Source organism: Betta splendens, chromosome 2 (assembly GCF_900634795.4).
Source record: "Betta splendens chromosome 2, fBetSpl5.4, whole genome shotgun sequence".
NCBI classification, from domain to species: Eukaryota; Metazoa; Chordata; class Actinopteri; order Anabantiformes; family Osphronemidae; genus Betta; species Betta splendens.
Window position 1 is genome coordinate 5,564,770 of NC_040882.2, and position 21,176 is coordinate 5,585,945.

Sequence of the window (21,176 nt, forward strand, 5' to 3'; positions counted from 1 at the left end):
ACAGTTTCTCCATTTTTAATTCCACTTTCATCTCTTTCCACTTCACTACCAGTCAGTGCAGAGCGATCAGCAAACCTGTCACCTGACTGTGTGTTAATCTGATCCTTTAGCACTGGGGTTTTCTCACAGTGCCTCTTTAATAACTGATGGTTATAGACAGAGCCAGTCAGTATAAAATCATGTTAAGAGTAAAATTGGCACTCCAAAGGGCAAACTTAACCTTATATAGAATCTTCCTTAGAGAACTCTTTCTACCAATTGTTAGAGTTTTAAACTTCATACTGAATGTCTTATTTGAGTGGTGTGTTTTCGCTTTCCTTAGCATGGTGCACTGATTGTGCTCTACTTAAGAAGTTGCTTGATCAGCACTGAAGGAGGCCAAAACGGATCTGTGTGTGATAAAAGCTCCAGTTTGAACATGGGTTAACTCAGTGGCTCTGTTACTGATTTGCCATGTCTCCTATTTACTCGGCCAGTGCACATCTACAACTGTGTATATATCCCATCGCTGAGTTTTATTCTTCCGTTCTGGTAGATAAACAATGATATAGTGATAAAATTGAACATATCCGGTAACAGGAAATTACACACTGCAGACTTACAGTTTCTTATCAAATGTGTCTGCACGTTGTGTTTATGATTTATTTTTCTTCCCCTATGTTTCTAATGTTTTCTTTTTTAAAGAATATAGATATTGTGAGTATTTTTAGTCTCATTAAAAGGTAAAGTGTAACTGTTATTAACAAACACAAGCCCATAGTTTTGACTCATTTAGTTTGTCTCATCAGTCTATACTAAGTAATGACTTTAGTATTGTTAGTATTATCACTGGGGTTAGTTTTACAGCCAACTTATGCCTTTACTAAAACGCTTCCACATGGCTCAGGAGGGAATAGAAGCTGTTCTGTAACCTGTGTAGTGAAGCGTGTGCACCATATGGTGGCTCCTGTGCCAACATCTTTTGCATCCTCAATGATGAATAACTCATCACGCAACTTATTTTATTACTCCCTCACTTTACTGACTCTTTAGTTTGACTCATGTGAGCTTGTAATAATTAAAGAAGGTAAAAAGTCATCACCTCTCATAAAGAGGGTTTTAGGAAGTACTGCATAAAGATGAATTACAGTATTAGAGTCAGTTTCCGCAGTTGTTGAGTAAAGTCACATAAACAATGATCGTGCAGCATTCCTGAACGGCTCTAGATAAAACTAATACACCTGTCTTGTCTGTGTGTCTATACACATGGCAGCTATCTCCCTATTGTTTGGTGTGGTGTGTGTCGTCTCTGGCAGTGGAATCCATTGAAGAACAATGGCTGCCAGCATACCATAGGTCCTCATTGGTGAATCCTCCTGAATCATCACTGGGTTGTTTGCGCCCTCTTTGTTTCTGGATTTTACCATCAGCCACCAGAAGATATACTGTATGTGGAAAGCTGAAGAGGTCGTAATTTATCTCTAGGGATAAAAACGATATATTATCAGTATTGAACTGATCTCACCCACTGCCCACCTACATATAACCATCAAGACTAATCTCACAGCTGGACATATGGAGGTGATTTTCAGGTCTGTCTTCGTATTCTAACCTTAACATTCTAACTCTATTCTAACCAAAACATAGATATGCATGGTTTCCAGAGAGTGGAAATTCTGGAGATGGAGATATACTTTTCAACATTTTTTTCAACGTTCAGATAGATTCCTCTGACATGTATAAACTTGATGTTATTTCATTACGATTTACTAGGCAACCTTTAGTAATGAACTGAATGCACTGGTTTTGCTGCAGTTTCTCAATTTTTATTTGTAAGTTGTTCAGTTAAGGAAAAGGAGTGAGAGAAGGGTACTTGGTTGAAGATGTCATCTTAAATGTATCTAAAAGTCCACAACACGTCTAATGGAGCCTACAGATGGATGAAGGGCCCCCCACTCTGCATGGCGTCGGTATTCGCCCTTTTCCAGCAGGTACTGGCGCCCCCTGTAGTTCGGATGCTCATAAAAGACCCAGACACCATCCTGGACCTGAGCCGAGTGAATGTCTCGGAAGCGCCAGCGGTCCAGCAGATTGGGCAGATCCTCGCTGAACTCGATCGTCTGTCCGCCGAAGTCCGGACGCTCGTATATGCGGAGTCTGTGTCTGCTGGAAGGCTGGAAGGGAGAGAGAAAGATCCTGTCAGGCATCATCTGTCACCTTCAGAGCCAAAGTTAAGCTAAGCTGACTATATGTTGAGTCGAACTTAAGTTAAAAAATGCAATAGCATTGATAGGGTCAATTTTTTAATGCTTCTCCTATTAAATGTAATGTCTTTTGATGCACTTACATGTCTGACAAGGCGACAGGAGCGAATGGTGTCATTGAAGCCGTTCCAGCTCTGGTAATTGGGGTACTCCCCTCTCATGAGGATGTACTGGTAGCCCATGTACTGGGGTCTCTCATAGATGACCCAGGACCCACCCTCCACCCGGATGGAGTTACAGCGGCTGAAGTGGGAGCTGAGCTCAGGGCAGTCGCTGCTGCATTCGAAGTAACGACCCTGGAAGTTCTTGTCCTCGTAGAAGAAGATCTAAAGAAGCAGCAACTCTGTTAGCCGTATCAGGTAGCATGGTTTCAGTATGTTATACTGCTTCCACGTTTCCAGAAAACCAACCATCACTATTTAGATAAATGAGTTCAAATTCATAAATATTTGTGCTTCATTCTAGTAGGAACTTTACTAAGTCTGAAAAAGTATGTCTCAGGAAATCTAAATAAACAATAGGTACCGTAAATGAGAATACTACATCAATATTACAGTCCTGTACTGTGAGGGCAGTACTCACCTTCCCCGTTCGCTCCATAATCACCTTATCTTCCTTGTCACCCAATCGAATAAAAGCCACTTGTTCACGCTGCACCACTGATGGTCCACTTTTATATAAAGCTGATGAAATGCATTGCCAGTGGAACGATTGTCATTCAGATGAGCTCCCTATTAACTTTGGCACGTTAGCTGATGCTGCAGTTGTTTTCGTTTGTGGCCTTCATACGTTCTGTTACTGTTAGATTGCTGTTGTGGCGATGCAGAAAGTGGCTGGTGAATGCTGCCACACTGATGTTAGGTCTCTCCTCCTCCTCTAAACCCATAATATTTATTCCATTTCTCGACACTTTGACTTTTTGTATTAAATATATGATAATTATTGTAATTTATGACATATTTATAATGCATATGCTGCATGTAGTGTTTTACTCTAGGTTTGACAAAGGCAGTTGTGTATGACTGCAGTTTAGTTTAGTTTAGTTTAACTATTTGCACTATTAGCTCCTTTCTTATTGTGATATCTGTAAGGGGTCAGATACTTTATGAATGAGCAGAATATGCAAAAACTGACCTGTGTCAGCATAAATCTAACGATGCAACAAGGGAATTATCCACAGCAGAGTTAAGGTGTTTGACTTTATAAAAGTCTTAATGATTTATTATGTACTCACTTCAGTGGATCTCAGTGTTGCTGCTTGTTTTCATATCTATGTTTACATGATTAAGCAATAATTGTTAGAAGCAGTTTAAAAATGTTCTGAATGAAAAATGTCTGTATCATCAACTAGGCAAAAAATGACAGTATATACAACAGTGGAGCTCTTCATAGAATGACTTTATTTTTCAACATGTTTGTTGAGCCTTGTACGTCACTGTTCTCTAACGCGGCGAACAGAGCCAACACTTGGCTGCATGCCCCCCCACTCAGAGTATCGCCTGTACTCCCCCCTCTCCAGCAGGTACTGGCGCCCCCTGTAGTTGGGATGATCGAAGAAGACCCAGGCTCCCTCTAAGACCTTGCAGGAGTGGATGTTGGGGCTGGGCCAGTGCTCGGGGAAGGTGGGTACGTTGTCCGTCAAATCCATGGACTGGCCTTCGAAGTTCGGCTTCTCCCAAACCTTCATCCTCCATGAATTCCCCACCTGGAAAAAAGCATTAAACGACACTGATAGTCTTAAATCGCCATAGAGTAGACAGTAAACAGTAAGGTTTTGTTCAGTTTAATACGTAAAAAAATATGCAGAATCTACATTGACTCACATTCCTAATGATGCGGCAGGACCTCACAGAGTTATTGAAACCCAGCCAGCGCTGGTAGTCCAGATACTCGCCAGGTGCCAGCACATACTGGTAGCCCATGTAGTTTGGTCTCTCATAGATCACCCAGAATCCTCCCTCCACTCTGATGGAGTTGCAGTGTCTGAAGTACGTGAGCAGGTCGCTGGAGTCATCATCACACTCGTGGAATCGTCCCTGGAAGTTTCTCTCCTCGTAAAAGGTGATCTGGAATAAATGTGCACATAGTTTGGAGACAATAATCTTTATTTAAAAAAAATCTTTAAAGCTATAAATGCTTAAACTCTAAATACACACCACAGAGTCACACCTACCTTCTCCATAGTTAATATCAAATGGCTTGATGCGTTGTATAAAACATTAAAGCAGCCACCGCCAATATTCTCTTTATACAGAAGAAGAACAATAAAACTAAGCACATGGCTTGCTTTGTGTGAACTGGATTATTCAATCAGCGATTCAATATTTAGCCAGGCTTATCACATTGTTCTGATGCGGTCAATCCTGTTTCCCTAAACAATGCAAATGCAAAGTGCAAAGCACCCCAAAGCCACTGCAGGCAGCAGAGCGTGCTGACAAAAACAAGGGCACTGCAGGGCATTCGGTTTGATATGAAACGCTTTGAGCTGAGTCAGTGACACAGCGGGGAAGGCACCAGAGGCCGCCCAGGAGATGCTGAGTCATGATTTTATATGCTGCCAAACGCGTGATGAATAAACTGCATTTTCACATATTAGTGCTATGGAAATGATGTTATTGTACAGTACATAAAACACACAAAAAGCATTGTAAGTGTGCTCCAGAACATCACTTACTGTATTAGTTGTGTGATACTGCAACACCAGCAGGAATTCTTATTCAAAACCTGTTTTAAGTTTTGTTACAAACCCGCAATATGTCAGCAAAGTACATTAGACAAGGTCTTTAGATTTCATAGATAGATTTCATGATTGGACTTTTACTAATGCTCTTCAGAGGATGAACAGTCAGAACGTTTGGACTTTCTTTTATAACTTCAGGTCAGACTTTAGACAGCAACAATATTTAAATGATCAGAATGGAGTTTACTGACTTTGTACCATGGGTTATATCCAGTCAATATTGACTGCTACCGTCAGAACTTTATACAAGAAAATATCCACACAGCATATTTTAATAAATTGAAGAAGATGCACAGTTCATGAGAAATACTGTATGCTAATCGTTCATACTGTAATATTATTTTATCAATAGAACAGTGCGCTTGGTGGTTTAGGAAGAAAGACACAGTATCTGTTTTCCCTTCTCCTTCTCTTGTTATCATGATTGAACCCAAGCACTTGTATTAAATGTTAATATTATATATACGGTATAACAATTTATTTGTACACAGTATGTCTGTGCAATAGTCACATTGGGGCTATACTGTAAAGCAGGTTTTCCAGACATAGTAATGCAAATTCCGTGTCCCTTTTTTAATGACTGAAGAATATTTATAAGATTAAGCTGGTTTAATGTCAGATATGAAGTCTTTAAGTTGCAGTCAGTGTTTAAAATATGAATAGTTAAAGACACTATAATAAAATTAATATTTAGAAAAACTAAATATTATGGATACACTATAATTAAAAAGAACAATCATATCGACCAAGCTGTTGCCATTTTAATGTCTGAATACTAATAAAACCGAGGTATGACATGAGTTTACAGAAAACCAACTCAGAGTTTGCTTCTCATTTATTGACTGCGTGGTTCCACCGTCAGCATAGTTATGTGACAAATCTGGCTGGGCTAAAACTCTGTGATCCTGCGGAAGGAGCCGACACCGGGCGAGGACGCGCCCCAGGCGCCGTGCTGCCGGTACTCGCCCCGCTCCAGGAGGTACTGGTGGCCCCTGTAGTTTGGGAGGTCGTAGAAGACCCAGGCGCCGTCCGTGACCACGCAGGAGTAGGCCTCACGCATCCTATAGGCGTCGTACACTGAAGGGCAGTCGTCACAGCACTCCAGCATCTGGCCACCAAAGTCAGGCCTCTCGTACAGCCTCAGCTTCCACGCGCTGCCGTACGCCTGAAAGACGAGGGGTCCGCGGTGGATTTCAGATATGTATGTGTTTTCCCTTGAAAAAATGCAACCAAGTGTTTAGCATGTTAAGCAATGATAGACTAAAGTTTTACATTACATGTTTTACAGCTCGGCAGGACTTGAGGCTGTCGCTGAGGGCCATCCACTGCTGGCTGTCGGCGTACTCCCCGGGGGTGAGGACGTACTGGAAGCCCTTGAAGCTGGGCTTCTCAAAGACCACCCACGCGCCGCTCTCCACGCGGATGGAGTTACAGCGGTTGAAGTATGTGTGCAGGTCGCCACAGTCACTGCTTAGGTTGTAGCAGCGGCCCTGGAATTTCTTCTCCTCATAGAAAGTAATCTGTGGTAGAAACATAGGGAAATCACTCCTTCTGTTGTACTTTGGAATCTAAGGTTTGTTGCAGGTGTAACAGCTCATACAGTGTCTTACCTTCCCCATTTGGATCCACTGTACACATCATTCTTAGCTGCAGCCCCATCAAAGTATTTATTGATCAAGCGAATGTGCAGAGTGCGTCAAGCCTTTGATACTCAAATGAGGTAGATTTACATATCAGCAATTTGCAATGATTTGCTTTTGTTCCGGTCCAGTGATGACTCTGTATCAAACGCCTGCTGCAACACTGAAGGCAGAGGCTCAGTGGCAGTGATGGAAGGAAAATGAGTTTGTAACATGCACACGTCATTTATGTTCTTCATATGGGGTTACTTGAACATTTATTTATGTTTGCCTAAATATATATAACAATCTCTGACTATGTGGACAGGTTAGGTCATTTTTGTACATTGTGGACAAGTTCATGGATAAAATTGGGCAAAATTAATTGCTCCTCAAGAGGAACTTTGTATAGTTCTCACTCATTGCTCTGTCTTTTTTCTACAGAGTCAGCTAATTGTGACTGAAGCATCTTAGATGGCTGTAATAGCTGCATGTCTTCTTCCCTTATTTTATTTATAACATGCATATTTGTTCCAGGTTGTAAACTAGATAAACAACTTCCTGTTGAACTCTGCTTTATAGAAACTGTAAACATTTCCAAACTGTAATGTATGACTAAGAGGCCTGGTGTAAACCATCCAGGTCAGTGTAGGCTGAAAACCAATTCGCACAAACTTGGCTTATGATCATGGTCAGAGACTATTTTATCACATAAGTAGGGACAGCTTTTTAACAGCAGCATATTGATGAACAAAGATAGAATTGAACACGCTTATATACTAATATTACAAATAATATTCACTTTTGACCTGCCCCCACTTAAACTGGCCTAACGTGTAATATTTATGTCTAGTGTGTGATGCAAATGACATTCAGGCATCAGAGAGTTTGGACTTCAGCTTGCTTTATTTTCCCACTCGGTACATTTAGCGCTTGTCTTAACAGGAGTCCGTGATGCGCTTGATGGAGCTGATCCTCGGGTTGCTCAGCCCCACCTCCCGGAGGCTCCGGTACTCCCCTGGCCGGAGGTACAGCACCCTGCCTCTGTAGCTGGGCTGCTCGAACATCAGCCAGTGGCCGTCCATCACGTTGCAGGACTGGAAGTCGGCCAGGCGGAAACGATCCATCATGTTCTCGCAGTCGTCCAGCAGCTCGTGCATCTGGCCGCTGAAGTTCTCCCTCTCGTAGATCCTCATCCTGAAGGGTCCCCTGTGCTGTGGGTGACAACATTACACCACCTCATTCCATGGTAAAACATTGCACAACTGTCCAGTGCTTATATAGTTGATAGTGAAAACAGCCTCAAGCACTGATGTTTGTGCCTAAATACAAGTGAAATCAGTGCAAATTGCCTTCAGGGTGAGTTCTTCTCCCTCAACCTACCGTGGGGATCATGCGACAGGATCTGATGCAGTCACTCATGCTCGTGCCCATGAGGCGCTGGTTGTCCGGGTACTCGCCCCTCCTCGCCAGCGTCTGCTGGCCCATGAAGTTGGGCTTCTCGTAGACCATGAAGAGGCCGCTCTCCACCCTGCAGGAGTTGCACCTGCTCAGGTAGGAGGTGAGCTCAGGGCAGTCGCTGCTGGTCTCGTAGGAGCGGCCCTGGAAGTTGCGGTCCTCATAGAATATGATCTGCAATCAGTCACATAAACTCAATAAATGGTTATTTTATTAATATTATTATTGCTAAATCTTTTATGGTGTGGTGCATTTCACTTACCCTCCCCATGGTCATGATATTTGTGAGCTAATCTCAGATGAACAGCATCAACATCGGCCCTTTTCCCTTTTTATACATTGCACAGCCGTACTATTTCCACATGGCTTGTGCTGAAACCTTTGAGTCATCACTCTATATTGTGGCACACAGCTGCACTATAGGGAGGCAGACTTTACTGTACGTCACGATCTGCAGGAGGCGTTGTCAATTCAATATTGTTTTTTACACTCGCTTCCAGCAGCTGCGCCTGTTTAATTCAAATCTCCTCTGTACAAATGATTGCATGCCAGACCTAAACTATTCACCGCACAGTTCACATGTTTTATTGCATTTCATGCACTTATTTGCAAAGTACAAGTGGAGTTAATGTGCCGCTGGGCTCATTACATGACCTTACCCGACCTTCCTATACTACATTCAGCACAGAATTAAATGTATTGAATTGTGCTGTAAAAGAATGAATGAAGCCCCACGTGAACCTCGTGATGAGTCATGATGTTTCACACAAAGGTGTGCAAGGTGGTCTGTGGCCGATAGCGTATATAAATGTGGGGCTGGGCTGGCATCATATGCAAAAACTACTACAGTCACCATGGGCAGGGTAAAAACAGAGTCAATAGATAAAATACATATTATGTGCTGTTCAACATATTCTGCTGCAAACTGTAGCAGATGGTGCTTCCTAACATGTCTGTCTCCTGTCCTCTGTCCTCTTCCTGCAGATCATCTTCTACGAGGAGAGGAACTTCCAGGGCCGCTCCTACGAGTGCAGCAGCGACTGCTCCGACATCCACATGCACCTGAACCGCTGCAACTCCTGCAGGGTGGACAGCGGCTGCTTCGTGGTGTACGACCGGCCCAACTTCATGGGGAACCAGGTGTTCCTGAGGAGGGGCGAGTACACGGACTTCCAGCGCATGGGGAGCATGATGGGCATGATGGGCACGGCAACGCTGGACACCGTTCGCTCCTGCCGCATGATCCCCATGGTGAGACACGTTTAGACTTTGCTCGCTGTAACTGAGGTCATGCTTGGTGCCATGCGTGCAGGTCATCTGACCTGGACCTGTCTTGTCCACTCTGCAGCACCGAGGGCAGTTCAGGATGAGGATCTACGAGAGGGAGAACTTCGGGGGCCAGATGCATGAGCTGATGGAGGACTGCGAGTCGCTGCAGGATCGGTACTACATGTCCGACTGCCAGTCCTGCAACGTGATGGACGGCCACTGGCTGATGTTTGAACAGTCCAACTACAGAGGGCGCATGATGTACGTGAGGCCAGGAGAGTACAGGAACCTCCGAGACATGGGAACCAGCAACATAATGAGAATCAGCTCAATCAGACGCATCATGGATATTTGCTGAATGTAGTTTATTTTAACAAAGAGTAGGTGAAAAATAAAATGACTTGAAGTATCACGTTTGTATTGATTGAGTGAGTTCATATTTTACATTTGAGAAAGAATCATGCACAGTTTATCCTTCTAAAATGATCATAAAAATGGATCACGGTTTATGATGAGGCCTAGCACATGAAGGCCAGACCTTTAGCAATGATGAGCTAGTTTACTCACCATGTGCTTTGATTCTAAATGTGTGGGGGTTATGTTTATGCTACACACATTCAACCTTCCCATATGTTTTTATATGGAATAAGTTCTGATGCTGCATCCAAACGTATACATTGATCTGTGGGTTTTTGCAGTTTTTACTACAACAAAAAATCATGATCATAACAACAACTATTGGTTTTATCTTTGACGAACTTAATGACAGTGAGAAACAATTTGGATAGATGATCATACTGTAATTATGATTTTAAATGGAAGTGTTGAAGTTCTGATTTATTCTCCGACAAAAAAAAACTTCATTCATGGCACAATCATTACTAGAAGCTTCTAGGACACATAAGCGCACAGTGTGTGTTTTACACTCTAACCTGTTATAAGATACTGGGTGCAAAATGCGTAAAACGTCCATAAAGAAGCTCATTATAGAAAAATGAAAGACTTTATACCAATAATATGCACAGAGAATATAATGTTAAATTATCACTACATCATACAGACAAACTTTAATGTCCTGGGTCAGTAGGTACAAAGAGAAAAACTACATGTTCATTAATTTGGTGGTGATTAAAGGATAAATACACGGAATTACGACATTTGCTGCATTTAAAGCTAGTTTGATAATGTTTGATCTAAAGGTTTGTGACATAATGAAATGGGATGTTATGCTGTAGAAGCAGAAGTCTGGAAGCAGTGAACTCTTCATTTTTTAGGCTTCAGATCACAATGTTTAATGAAACAAGCGTCAACCTGGTGCAGAGAGATCTGGAAGCGTGTTCTACAATAAAAGGCAACAAAGCACAACCTAGAACTTGCTTTGCCGCTGAAAACCCCACACTGAGCAATTACAGTTTCACCGCCTCGATGTATAATGCAGTGGGACTTGCATGCTGACGGGCTGACTCAGTGGTTCCATAGAACAGAGCGGCAGATTCTTTAGATGTCACATGAGGCATAAAGTGGGAAAGCAGTGAGAGAGCAGACCTCTGCCCAGCAGCTGAATAATACACATGCTTTTATCTCTGCTGGTGCACATGTACAGTAGCAAAGCGCTAGCTCTCAGCCATGCAACAGAGTGACTAATGCTGCTTTCAGACATCTGTCTGAGAACCGCTCTGAGGTCACGTCCCACCTGAGCAGATGAAGCTGCAGGGTGGAGAGGGGGACATGCATGCTCAATGGCCGGCCCAACTCATTGAATCCTTCATTGACTGCATTCAGTCCTGCCGCGTTGTCCCACGCGAGGAATGAGGTGTTTTCTAATGAAAACACGTTCTGCCTGATTCATCACAATACTCACATCTGACATGTACTTAGGCAGCTCCAGACGCCTTTTATGAGCAAAGGTCAAATGATGCTGATTGATAGAGGGCCCCTGGCTGATGTTAGAGCAGGCAAACTGATTCACCTGAGGCCAGGACAGAACCGGAGCCTCACAGAGACTTAGTTCAATTAGGCTGTGACTTGTGCATTGGTTGCATGTAATTTCTATTGTACGGTGAAATGCAGCCACAATGAATTTTATACAGTTTTACCTGTTAACTGAATTTTTTGCGGTTTTGTACCAGTTTAAACTGTGCAGCATTAACAGACTCAGACTGATATTTAACTATTAAACTAAATGCTTATGTCACGTTTGATTTTTGATTTGTCTAAAACTGGACCAGGGTTTATGCTCAGTAGACTAATTACCATTAACTGCCAAGTTGTTTAGGGTCTGGACATTTGGTCAAACTGAGCAGAGAAAGCATCTGGATTTAAAACTGATACATATATAGAGCTATAGTACAGTACATATCCACAATCTGCCTGTGGAAAGTCATCGGTGAAGCTTTAGACTAAATGTCACTTTTGATCTTTATGTGACATAATAATGTAGCAAAAAATATGGTTCAAAAAGAAGATTTGTATTTGTAAAAACAATTACATGGAAATTCTGTACTTCTAAACAATTGTGTTCACATGGTCTTTAGCATGTTTAGGCGGCCTGGTAGCTCAGTTGGTAGCGTGTCGACCTCGGAAGGCAGAAGGTCTGCAGTTCGATCCCCTGCCTCGGCATCAGGTGTGTCCTTGAGTAAGACACTTCGCGCTAGCTCCCCGAGCGCCGCTCATGTGGCAGCTCACTGCTCCCCCAAGGGGATGGGTCAAATGCAGAGAATGAATTTCCCCACTGTGGGACTATTAAGGGTTAATTTCTAATTTCTTTCTATGTTTGTGTGATTCCAACATTTACTTTACATTTACTGAGATTCCCTTCAAGAACCTCTAAAGAGTAGACAGCTTGTGCTGACACAAGGAAAACGTGTCTCTAAAGTAACAGTCTTTTAAAAGGAGACACTCTATTTGGTGCACAGTAACAAAGCAGTTATGATCACAGGAGTTCAGAAAGTTGCATCATGGTGATTATTCATCAAAGGCTTCTCTCATTTCCAATGTTCATTCTAATAAGTGTGTGTAATTAAGATCAGGACCATGGTTGTGCTGTGACTTTATGGCATCTTCTCCACCACCTCTGTGATACTATATGTATAATCAGCTCCAAATACATTAAAAGCGATGTATTTTCACTGCCTGCTGGAACTACGTGTACATGTGGAATAGTTTTGTTGCACTGAGTACGATAATGAACAGAATTCAGAGCGTAGACTCTGCTCAAAGGAAAACAGCAGATTGGCTTTGTTGACCACACGGGACAAAAGAAAATGTTCTGCCAGAAACAGCTGACAAGCCCAGTTATTGTCCTGAGCCACAATGACACAGGTCATCCACGGGTTATAAAGGCAGCGCGTGGCCCACAGCTGCTGCTACAGTGTGACCAAGTTTAGCCAACACAATGGGCAAGGTAAGGCGGCTTGTTTTGCTGTGTCTCTTTTATGCGTCCGTTTACCTACGTGGCCTGTTCGGCCGGAACCGCTGACCTGGAAGAGCGCAGTACACACGTTTCATTTCGTTGCAACACTTTTAAAAGATTTAAAAATCCACTGATGCACTTCCAGATCATCTTCTACGAGGACAGGAACTTCCAGGGTCGCTCCTACGAGTGCAGCAGCGAATGCTCCGACCTGCACTCCCACTTCAACCGCTGCAACTCCATCAGGGTGGACAGCGGCGACTGGATGGTCTACGAGAGGCCCAACTACATGGGCTACCAGTACTACCTGAGGAAGGGGGACTACACCGACTACCAGCGCTGGATGGGGTTCAACGACTGCGTGCGATCCTGTCGCATGATCCCCATGGTAAGAACCCGTCAGGCAGGTCACAGCCCCTCAACTGGCGACTCAGCGCCTAACAAATCAATCAATGTGTTTCTCAGCACCAAGGTTCTCATAGACTGATGATCTACGAGCGTCCGGAGTTCGGAGGCCAGAGGATGGAGCTGACTGACGACTGCCCGTCCCTGTATGAGCGCTTCCACTTCAACGACATCTACTCCTGCAACGTGATGGACGGCTACTGGATCTTCTACGAGCACCCCCACTACAGAGGCCGCCAGTACCTGATGCGCCCCGGCGAATACAGGAGGTTCAACGAGTGGGGGGGCTTGAGTCCCAGGGTGGGCTCCATCAGACATGTCTCTGTGTGAGCAACATGAGCTGTCAATAAAGAACTATCCTGCTACATGCTTCTTGGGTTGCTTTAAAATCTCGTTAGACAAAAGTGGTCCACGACTAATGAATAATGGAACATGAGACATAGACGAGTCAAAGAGCAGCATGTTTATTAAGAACAGAGAGAAGAAGGATGTTCTAGTTGGAGTCAGAGATCCGCCTGAGCGAGCCGATCCGTGGGCTGGCGCCGCCCCAGTCGCTGTACCTGCGGTACTCGCCCGGTCTCAGGTAGTAGGTCCTGCCCCTGTAGTTCGGCTGGTCGTACAGCAGCCAGTGGCCGTCGACCACGCTGCACGAGTTAATGTCAGACATACGGAGACGGTCCTGGACGTTGGGGCAGTCCTCGCTCACCTCCTGCATTTGGCCGCCCATGTCTGGACGCTCAAACAGTCTTATTTTGTAGGAGCCACGGTGCTGCAGGAAGTAGAAGAACTAAGGGTCAGAGACCTGTCACAGTCTGAAAACAACCTGCCAGTTCAACTATGAGGCAGCTCCGTGATACTACACATACTAAACAGGCTCAGTGACTCCTACCATGGGAACCATGCGGCAGGACCGGATGCAGTCGTTGATGCCGATCATGCGCTGGTTGTCGGAGTACTCCCCCCTGCGGAGGAAGAACTGGTGGCCCAGGTACTGGGGCCTCTCATATACCACGAAGCAGCCGCTCTCCACTCGGATGGAGTTGCAGCGGTTGAAGTAGGGGTGCAGGTCGGCGCAGTCGCTTATGCACTCATGGTGCCGACCCTGGAAGTTCCTGTCCTCGTAGAATATGATCTGAAAAGTCCAAATGCTGATTAGCTGCTGGCAGCATCTTAACATGTAAAGGCTTAAATGTGTTACTGTAATTTCAGTAACGCGCAGCAAGCTCACCTTTCCCATTGTCGTAAGTGCAGGGGCCAAACTGTAGCTCAATAGACGCTGCCGCCGCTGCTGTCCTTTTATATAAAGTAGCTGTGTGATGGCACAGCATAAAGTATTGTCATCCAAATAGGTTTTATAACACAGATCTGGTTACGTATAGTGACAACACAGCGTGTTAATGACATTGTTGTCCACTTCGCACATGTCCATCACTATTGATCAAAACACCACCGTGTGCTGGTTTGCCACCGTCCACAGTATCAGCAAAAACAGGCCGCATACGTGTCCTTTTCACTGGAAAGATTAGACCAAAGGCCAAAACAAGCAGCGCAGCCTACACCACATGAAAGCTGCAATAAATCTGTAGATAACACGCAAACAACAAAGTTATTGAAATAAAATCATGTGCTTGGGTTCGGTACGAAACATCTATATTGACTGAACGGATGTTTGCCAACTTTTTGCACTTTCCATTAAGCGCAAATATTAGAACAAACTCAATAGTTTACACAGACGACTCCATCTTTAGTCGCTAGACAAACTTCTACTCAAATGTTCAGCTTTATGCGAACGTTTAGTTTCAAGCACTTCTGGAAATTAATGTTTGAGCACTTTGAAAGGCCAACTGGATTGGTTTGTCCTGTACTAGTTGAATTTTAAGTTTATAAAATGCCTTGTGCACAAACTAATAAAGTCCAGGTTCAGTTTTTAGATCCTGAAGGCAATACTATACAACCAATACCAAATGATGGTTAGTGCTACAAACATACAGTACTGTACAGTGCTGGATTGCACAAATGGATTACAGCATGACGTCATGTAAAAAGGGGTTTATTTTGCTCTTCAATGTTTTCTGCTTTTAGAAGCAAACATTTTACATCAAGACAAAATATGCGTAGAAAGAAGAAAAAAAAGTATGCTTTTCTTCTATATACATGTTTTAACCAATACAGGTGCCAATATACAGATGAGGGGATGACAGTGAAATCATCATAAAAGGTACTTTTTTTTTTTTAAATAAGTGATCTGTCAAGTAATACTCATTTCATCTAAAACATCACAAAATGTAACTGACCAACTAATTTACAAGAAGCGAGGAAAAATGGAAATTGGAGCCCACTTGTGCCAACAAGTTAGTCACTTCCACAGCTCTCATTATTTTTTACCATGTCAAGCATCCTCTAATAACGCAAATACTGTTAGGACTGACTGAGCCGCAAACAGCAAATGCTTATGTTGGAACCAATAGATTTCAAATCTGATTCCTATGCAAATTTGATCAATTGAATCTTCCGTAAAATAGGACTACTGGACATGGCTTAAATTAAATCATTCAAAACATATAGTTAACATTTTTTGTATGATCTATGTAAGTGCACAAAGAAAAGCCACTAAATTCCCCTCTCCAGCAGCAATAAGATCATTAAAATCTGAATAAAAACATTTACCTCCCAAAAAAAAAAAAAAAAAAAAGGAAAATCTGAATTAATAAGGCTTTGGTAAAGTGCTAGAGCCTCGCCAACTGATTTATAAAACATTAACCTGCAATCATTAACTAAAACACAAAAGTATCATCACCCAGTTTGTTCACTGACAAACCCAAAGGCAACAACTACTGTAAATAGCAATAATGGGATGCAAGGCTAATGTCTGTAACTGTATCAAACCATAGATACAGAAACATCAAGTGCTGCCTGTCTAATGAGAGCCATCATGAAACATGCAGTGGCAGAGGTTGTGGGGCAGGAAAGTTTAACTGGGTGTAGCACACGCAGGATGTTCACAGGCATCCAGCTGCTCATCACGGGTACTGGTAGACGTCTCTGCGATACTTTGGGTTCAGGTACGCCCACGAGTGTGGAAACAGTACGTTCTGGGAGGAAAGTGACATTTCAGGTTAGAGTTAAGCAGCATCCAGTCAAACTAAAAGGTACACAGCAAAAAGCAATCTGCCCAACCCAACATACTGTAGATCTCACTAATGCAAGCAAAGACCGTTCTGCCATTAATGCTGGAAACCCTTGCTTTTATCTACCAATATAAAAATGCCAATGTCACCCATAAAAAGAACAAGTCTTTGTCCTTCTGCAAACTCTACAAGCGCTGACAACAGGCCAGACCAAACTTCGATTAAGCAGATAGAATTGGCACCTTCCACATATATTGTAGAGATGTGAGCAATTGGGTTGATGTAATGAGTTTTTGGTTTTTTGGGTAGTCTGTACCTCGGCTGGTACGTCTGTGAAGGGTAGAGGATTGATAGAACCTCCATCAGCAGACTGGTTGACGTATTCTGACTGCTGGGAAAACGTGAATGGACTGGAGGAAACTGGAGGCTACACAACAAAGTTACATTCCTTGTTGAATTATGCAATATTTTAAATTTTTGATATTGAAGTAGTTTGTCATAAATTGCGGCACTATAACCTGGTTGTAGTAATACGCAGACTGCTGGTTGTCAACACCATGGGACTGAAGGGATGGTTCTGGAGGAGGATTCTGCAAGACAAGCAGCATGAACAGGTCAAATCTAGACGTGGATTTGTTTTGGCCCAGGAATACGACGCTAATGGAGCTGCTAAGTTTGTTCTGTTAAGAGGTCTGTGTAAAGCCTCCTCTACAGGCAAAGCCTCAAAAAGGTTAGAACTAGTCGTCCAAACAGACAAAAGCTGCACCCCTCCCACCCTGTTTCTACTGTTTATGACCAGCTGAGATGAAGCCAACATTAACGGTTCTCCATACAGAACTTTAGCTATTCAGTTTATTAGTTATGGGACTTACAAGCCAGTGGTGAGCAGGTGGGTTTGTGCTGGGGCTGAAGAAGTAAGCCTCCCCGTTATAGTAAGTGTAGAAAAACCTGGTGCTTGTGGCCTTGCTCATAGGCTCATGGGACGTGGATGGGTCCACAGAGGTGTTATAGTAGGCCTCTCGGACCCGGTTATCTAGGAAAGGATGGAACCACAGAACACCATATGTACTGTACTGCTAATTCCAATTCAGTCATTTATTTCTTATCTGTTAGTGATATTGAAATTTGAAAAATCATGCATATTTAACTATCAAGTCTAATCTAATCATGTGGCAAAGAAAACTAAAATAGAATCAAAGATCGCTGAACCATCCATCACCTCCCTCCGAATTCAGTGCTTGAAGCAGACTCACTGTACGGCAGCGCTTGCCTGTAGATGGCCTGACGAATGCTGAGCTTCCTGTCTCTGTAGTAGAGTCTATCGGCCTATAAAATAAAGGACAAACGTCAGTCGCGCACACACGAACCTCACGTCTGCAAGCTGCAGTCATTTCTTACATGAACAAGGACCTTTAGCACCGCCTCTTCAGTTGCAAACGTAATAAAGCCATAACTGTTGAGAGATGTAGACAGCTGCGGGTTTAAAAATGAACAACAAACTGACTGTATAGTACGATTATAGAATCGAATATAGAATGATAAACTCACCCTTTAGAGTATCCCCAGGAGTCCACTACAATCTTCACCTCTCTCACAGTACCGAACGGAGAAAAGTAGTCTTGCAGATCACGCTCGCAAGTCTTGGACACAAACACACTGTTAGGTCAGCACTCTGCTAGTTTAGATAGTGTCAGATAACACATTATTCTAAAATTGTAGAAAACCCAGGAACAGAATTGTTGCTACATACGTTTAGGACACTAGAAAAGGGCACATAACTATGAAAGCAGACGGTTGTCCAAGCCTAATAGTTGCATGCAGCTGCAGCCTCACAGCCCAGTTCACATCCTTTGCTGCTCCCTAGTGTCGACCACGCACCAAACATGCATTTGGTCAGCGGCGCATTTAAAGCCCTCACCTTGTAACCAAAGCCCGCGACAAAGATCTGAAGGGGGTTAATGGCGGCACTCCCACTTTGGGAGGAAGAGCGGTGGGTCAGGCTGTAGGTGTAGGTTTGTGGAGGACACGTGCAAGTAGCAAAGCTACCATTCTGGAAACAAAGACAATCAAAAAAGTACAGCTGGATGCATTAAAAACAGCAACAGAAAAGCTGGCATTTTTATTTCTCCACAGTGAGGGTCACTTTACTTGGACCAGTTGTCTGCATGGCAAATCAAACAGGAACAAACTGCAGTTTTACAAAAGTTGGTTGTTGTAGCAAACCATTAGCAGCTCCTTTAAAACAGCAGCACATCCTGGCCACACATGACCAAGACCAAGAGTTCAAATCCACTAGTTTAAAAAGGAAACTAGTAAAACTGCCTGAGAATCTGTCTCATGAAATTTAGTACTGCTACGGCCTAAACTACTGAATTAATTAAACAGGCTAAAAAAAAATAGACCATTTCAGTAGAAATCTTAAATTGGAATTAACCCATGACTAATTAAAAGTCAACATGACAATTTGAACATAAGGGGAACAAAGGAGCATTAGGAATATTTATTATAAATAAAAATATTATCACTAGCTTAAATTAAAAAGCTAAACAGACCAGAGCACCTGGTAGATTAATGTTGATACTCAGTTTAGCCTGATTAGACCAATAAAATCTGAGCTTAGCTCACTCTACTTGCACCACTTAAAGACTTTATTAAAAAAAATGTATTAAAGCGAACATACTGCTCTATTACAAAAAACAATCCATTACTTAGCCAGAAAGTACAAAAAAAACGCTAAATTTTCTCTCCAATCAAACCTCATTAAATACGAAAACAACGCCTCAGCAGCGCAGAATACATAAACACATGTCATCACATTTTCCCGAGGTTTACTCACCTGAGGCCTTTCCTTGAACGCCGCCATTCTTCTACTCCTCCTTTTCCTGACTGTTTTCCTAAAATCCAGCTTCGCTGCGTGTTGTTTACCTGTGAACAGTTACCTGTGATCTACGTCGTACCACAGAGGCCTCAGGCCGCACGAGAGCCTTAACTGGACCCGCAATTAGTCCAACGCAAATCACCTGTGTGCGCCTCGTGAGCGAACTGCGCCGTGCCGCGTGCAGTGCCCCACACTGGCCACACGTGGGGGCTGTTTCTCCGCCAATCAGATCTGCGTGTCAGTAAAATACAATAAACTTAAGCTGATAAAAACAAGACAATGGACGTTTCAGGTAGCATGCTACATCATGAATGCACAAACTGAAATAGCTGACAGAATATTAAATAAATAATAAATAAGTCCCTCTTTAAGGCTCTAGACTGGCGTTTAATACAGGAGGACTTGTAGGGCCGAGATTTCACAGACAGGAAAAGCGTCAGAACATGGATGATGATGAGACTGAGAGTGAAAAATTATACAGTGCTTAAGGGGCCATTGTGGATGCTGTGTCTAACACTCACGGAGCTGTAGTTACTGTGTGACTGGCGACCCAGTCGTCTGCGCCTCCTGCCCCCACCAGCACCAGCACCTCTTCCTCCTCAGACCACAACAGAGTGACAACACAAGGCCTCCAGCAGCTGATGAGCAGCTGGTAGCAGCGCAAGACCGTAACCGAGGCCCAAGAGCTTTTATCCACACTCACACCGCCGTGTACAGATTTGCACCTTAACATCCACTCAGCGAAAAGCCTGGGTGAGTTCAGTGTGTGTCCTGTCATCATTACACCCTCACGTCTCCAGAATGTTTATCCTTATCTGAGTAATGTGGGCCACGCCATTACTTGTCATTCATTTCCAGCTTTTCTTAATTGCCGGGTGAATTTCCAGCGAGGTCTGACTGCGCAAAATGAGAAGGGCATGTTTGATAATTACAGCAATTTACCAGCTAAAAGTCCTTTTATAGTCCACAAAGATCACTTGAGACACGAGAGCTGTGAGGGCGACGCGCTGCGCTGTTTTCAGCGGCTCCGAGAACAAAGGATGAGAGTGAAGCTCGTGTTCATCAGCTCTTTGTTTTGTTTATACAGTAACATATCATATCTTATTGGATTATATGAGTATTACAGTATGTGGGTTTGTTTTAAGGGTTCTTCCAAATTGTTAAAAATGTACTTACATATTAATTTATTGATTGATCTCCTTTGTTTAAGTTACTAAATATAAAACACACAGAGAGCAAATAAAGTGTAACTTCTCACTGCATCATGATCTAAATTTCCTCTCTGAGGTGAAAAATGTTACCAGATTTTCACAGGCAGAATTAACTATTATATGTCACATATTCCCGTGTTTTTACTCACAGTTCAAACAAAACAGACTTTTAGCGTCAAATATCAGCTCAGACACATGTGCCATGGAGAGAAGGGCCGTTTTCCCCCGGTTGGTCAGCCAGTCAGACAGTTGTGGAGACAGAGGTTGATGAAAAATGAGCCATAACAGAAGGGTTCAACTCCGACTCTGTAATTACTCTACAAATCTCTGATTTCCCCTCCTTCATCTTCACACTATTTATAGCTGCCGCATTCCTCTCACAGAATAAAATGATCTCTTTGAGACAGCACAATGCCAGAAATAACAGGTTTGGACAAACATTTGCTGAGGCGTGGTCGGCCTGGCTGACCATTACTGAGTTCCACTGTGGTTGCGCACGACTGTTCTCCCCCCTCGTCCATTTATTCATCTGTTATTGTAAATGGCAGCGGGGAGGTGTGCGTGCGCGCCGGGTACGATGTGATGGGTCGGCAGGAAAGTCGCGCGTGCGAGCTGGGACGGTGGCGCTGTGCGAGTCTGGCAACGCTCAGGTGACACCGGGCCTCGGACCTCCCTCGCTGAGCTCCGGCGTGTTTACGCTGCAATCGCAGGACTTCCCTGGCGGAGGCCGACGCGGAGACATGTGGCTCCGACTGTGAATGTGTGTATATGTAATCAGACTGTGTGCGAATGTGTGTTTAGGTTATCAGAGGA

At 43.4% G+C, this 21,176-nt stretch overlaps 8 protein-coding genes across 9 annotated transcripts; 2 read left to right on the forward strand and 6 right to left on the reverse strand.

Annotated features, from left to right (window-relative positions):
• Positions 1-1,862: 1,862 nt before the first annotated feature.
• Positions 1,863-2,980, reverse strand: LOC114848800 (gamma-crystallin M2-like). Its single transcript, XM_029139563.3, has 3 exons — positions 2,826-2,980; positions 2,327-2,569; positions 1,863-2,153 (listed from the first exon to the last, which is right to left on the reverse strand). The coding sequence occupies exons 1-3, from the start codon at positions 2,841-2,843 to the stop codon at positions 1,881-1,883; spliced, it is 534 nt and encodes a 177-aa protein (XP_028995396.1). The 5' UTR covers positions 2,844-2,980; the 3' UTR covers positions 1,863-1,880.
• A 640-nt stretch (positions 2,981-3,620) lies between these two features.
• LOC114848814 (gamma-crystallin S-1-like) lies at positions 3,621-4,569 on the reverse strand. The gene is made up of 3 exons (XM_029139599.3): positions 4,417-4,569; positions 4,067-4,309; positions 3,621-3,948 (listed from the first exon to the last, which is right to left on the reverse strand). The coding sequence occupies exons 1-3, from the start codon at positions 4,423-4,425 to the stop codon at positions 3,676-3,678; spliced, it is 525 nt and encodes a 174-aa protein (XP_028995432.1). The 5' UTR covers positions 4,426-4,569; the 3' UTR covers positions 3,621-3,675.
• Positions 4,570-5,716: 1,147 nt separating this feature from the next.
• LOC114850826 (gamma-crystallin M2-like) lies at positions 5,717-6,685 on the reverse strand. Its single transcript, XM_029142405.3, has 3 exons — positions 6,594-6,685; positions 6,261-6,503; positions 5,717-6,148 (listed from the first exon to the last, which is right to left on the reverse strand). The coding sequence occupies exons 1-3, from the start codon at positions 6,600-6,602 to the stop codon at positions 5,873-5,875; spliced, it is 528 nt and encodes a 175-aa protein (XP_028998238.2). The 5' UTR covers positions 6,603-6,685; the 3' UTR covers positions 5,717-5,872.
• An 804-nt stretch (positions 6,686-7,489) lies between these two features.
• On the reverse strand, positions 7,490-8,433 carry LOC114850831 (gamma-crystallin M3-like). The gene is made up of 3 exons (XM_029142415.3): positions 8,323-8,433; positions 7,986-8,234; positions 7,490-7,816 (listed from the first exon to the last, which is right to left on the reverse strand). Exons 1-3 carry the CDS (start codon positions 8,335-8,337, stop codon positions 7,541-7,543), a joined length of 540 nt encoding a protein of 179 aa, XP_028998248.1. The 5' UTR covers positions 8,338-8,433; the 3' UTR covers positions 7,490-7,540.
• Positions 8,434-8,899: 466 nt separating this feature from the next.
• LOC114848819 (gamma-crystallin M3-like) lies at positions 8,900-9,741 on the forward strand. The gene is made up of 3 exons (XM_029139614.2): positions 8,900-8,923; positions 9,045-9,311; positions 9,409-9,741. Exons 1-3 carry the CDS (start codon positions 8,915-8,917, stop codon positions 9,685-9,687), a joined length of 555 nt encoding a protein of 184 aa, XP_028995447.1. The 5' UTR covers positions 8,900-8,914; the 3' UTR covers positions 9,688-9,741.
• A 2,858-nt stretch (positions 9,742-12,599) lies between these two features.
• On the forward strand, positions 12,600-13,511 carry LOC114848804 (gamma-crystallin M2-like). Of its 2 annotated transcripts, XM_029139585.3 has the most exons (3): positions 12,600-12,732; positions 12,887-13,129; positions 13,207-13,511. In XM_029139585.3, the coding sequence occupies exons 1-3, from the start codon at positions 12,724-12,726 to the stop codon at positions 13,474-13,476; spliced, it is 522 nt and encodes a 173-aa protein (XP_028995418.1). In that variant the 5' UTR covers positions 12,600-12,723; the 3' UTR covers positions 13,477-13,511. The 2 variants fall into 2 exon arrangements, with proteins under 2 accessions (XP_028995418.1, XP_028995409.1); XM_029139576.2 differs by lacking the exon at positions 12,600-12,732 and having other exon boundaries at positions 12,860-13,129.
• A 79-nt stretch (positions 13,512-13,590) lies between these two features.
• On the reverse strand, positions 13,591-14,480 carry LOC114844317 (gamma-crystallin M2-like). The gene is made up of 3 exons (XM_029131600.3): positions 14,375-14,480; positions 14,036-14,278; positions 13,591-13,915 (listed from the first exon to the last, which is right to left on the reverse strand). The coding sequence occupies exons 1-3, from the start codon at positions 14,381-14,383 to the stop codon at positions 13,640-13,642; spliced, it is 528 nt and encodes a 175-aa protein (XP_028987433.1). The 5' UTR covers positions 14,384-14,480; the 3' UTR covers positions 13,591-13,639.
• An 831-nt stretch (positions 14,481-15,311) lies between these two features.
• On the reverse strand, positions 15,312-19,271 carry LOC114851397 (protein boule-like). The gene is made up of 9 exons (XM_029143265.3): positions 19,111-19,271; positions 18,193-18,324; positions 17,823-17,914; positions 17,673-17,727; positions 17,528-17,600; positions 17,147-17,307; positions 16,793-16,864; positions 16,591-16,701; positions 15,312-16,238 (listed from the first exon to the last, which is right to left on the reverse strand). Exons 1-9 carry the CDS (start codon positions 19,135-19,137, stop codon positions 16,167-16,169), a joined length of 795 nt encoding a protein of 264 aa, XP_028999098.1. The 5' UTR covers positions 19,138-19,271; the 3' UTR covers positions 15,312-16,166.
• Positions 19,272-21,176: the final 1,905 nt, after the last annotated feature.

Bases quoted from the DNA above. Each gene is read 5' to 3' on its own strand.
- LOC114844317 (XM_029131600.3), bottom strand. The intron at 13,916-14,035 runs GTAGGAGTCACT...TACTTCCTGCAG, and splicing joins CCTGCCGCATGGTTCCCATG to CACCGTGGCTCCTACAAAAT.
- LOC114848819 (XM_029139614.2), top strand. The intron at 9,312-9,408 runs GTGAGACACGTT...TCCACTCTGCAG, and splicing joins CCTGCCGCATGATCCCCATG to CACCGAGGGCAGTTCAGGAT.
- LOC114850826 (XM_029142405.3), bottom strand. The intron at 6,149-6,260 runs GTAATGTAAAAC...CTCGTCTTTCAG, and splicing joins CCTGCCGAGCTGTAAAACAT to GCGTACGGCAGCGCGTGGAA.
- LOC114851397 (XM_029143265.3), bottom strand. From the start codon at position 19,137: ATGGCGGCGTTCAAGGAAAGGCCTCAG. The intron at 17,728-17,822 runs GTGAGTTTATCA...ATCTCTCAACAG, and splicing joins TCCTGGGGATACTCTAAAGG to TTATGGCTTTATTACGTTTG. The intron at 16,865-17,146 runs GTAAGTCCCATA...CTTGTCTTGCAG, and splicing joins CACCTGCTCACCACTGGCTT to AATCCTCCTCCAGAACCATC.
- LOC114850831 (XM_029142415.3), bottom strand. The intron at 7,817-7,985 runs GTAGGTTGAGGG...TGTCACCCACAG, and splicing joins CCTGTCGCATGATCCCCACG to CACAGGGGACCCTTCAGGAT.
- LOC114848814 (XM_029139599.3), bottom strand. The intron at 3,949-4,066 runs GTGAGTCAATGT...GCTTTTTTCCAG, and splicing joins CCTGCCGCATCATTAGGAAT to GTGGGGAATTCATGGAGGAT.
- LOC114848804 (XM_029139576.2), top strand. From the start codon at position 12,875: ATGCACTTCCAGATCATCTTCTACGAGGACAGGAACTTCCAGGGTCGC. The intron at 13,130-13,206 runs GTAAGAACCCGT...TGTGTTTCTCAG, and splicing joins CCTGTCGCATGATCCCCATG to CACCAAGGTTCTCATAGACT.
- LOC114848800 (XM_029139563.3), bottom strand. The intron at 2,154-2,326 runs GTAAGTGCATCA...TCTCCCTTCCAG, and splicing joins CCTGTCGCCTTGTCAGACAT to CCTTCCAGCAGACACAGACT.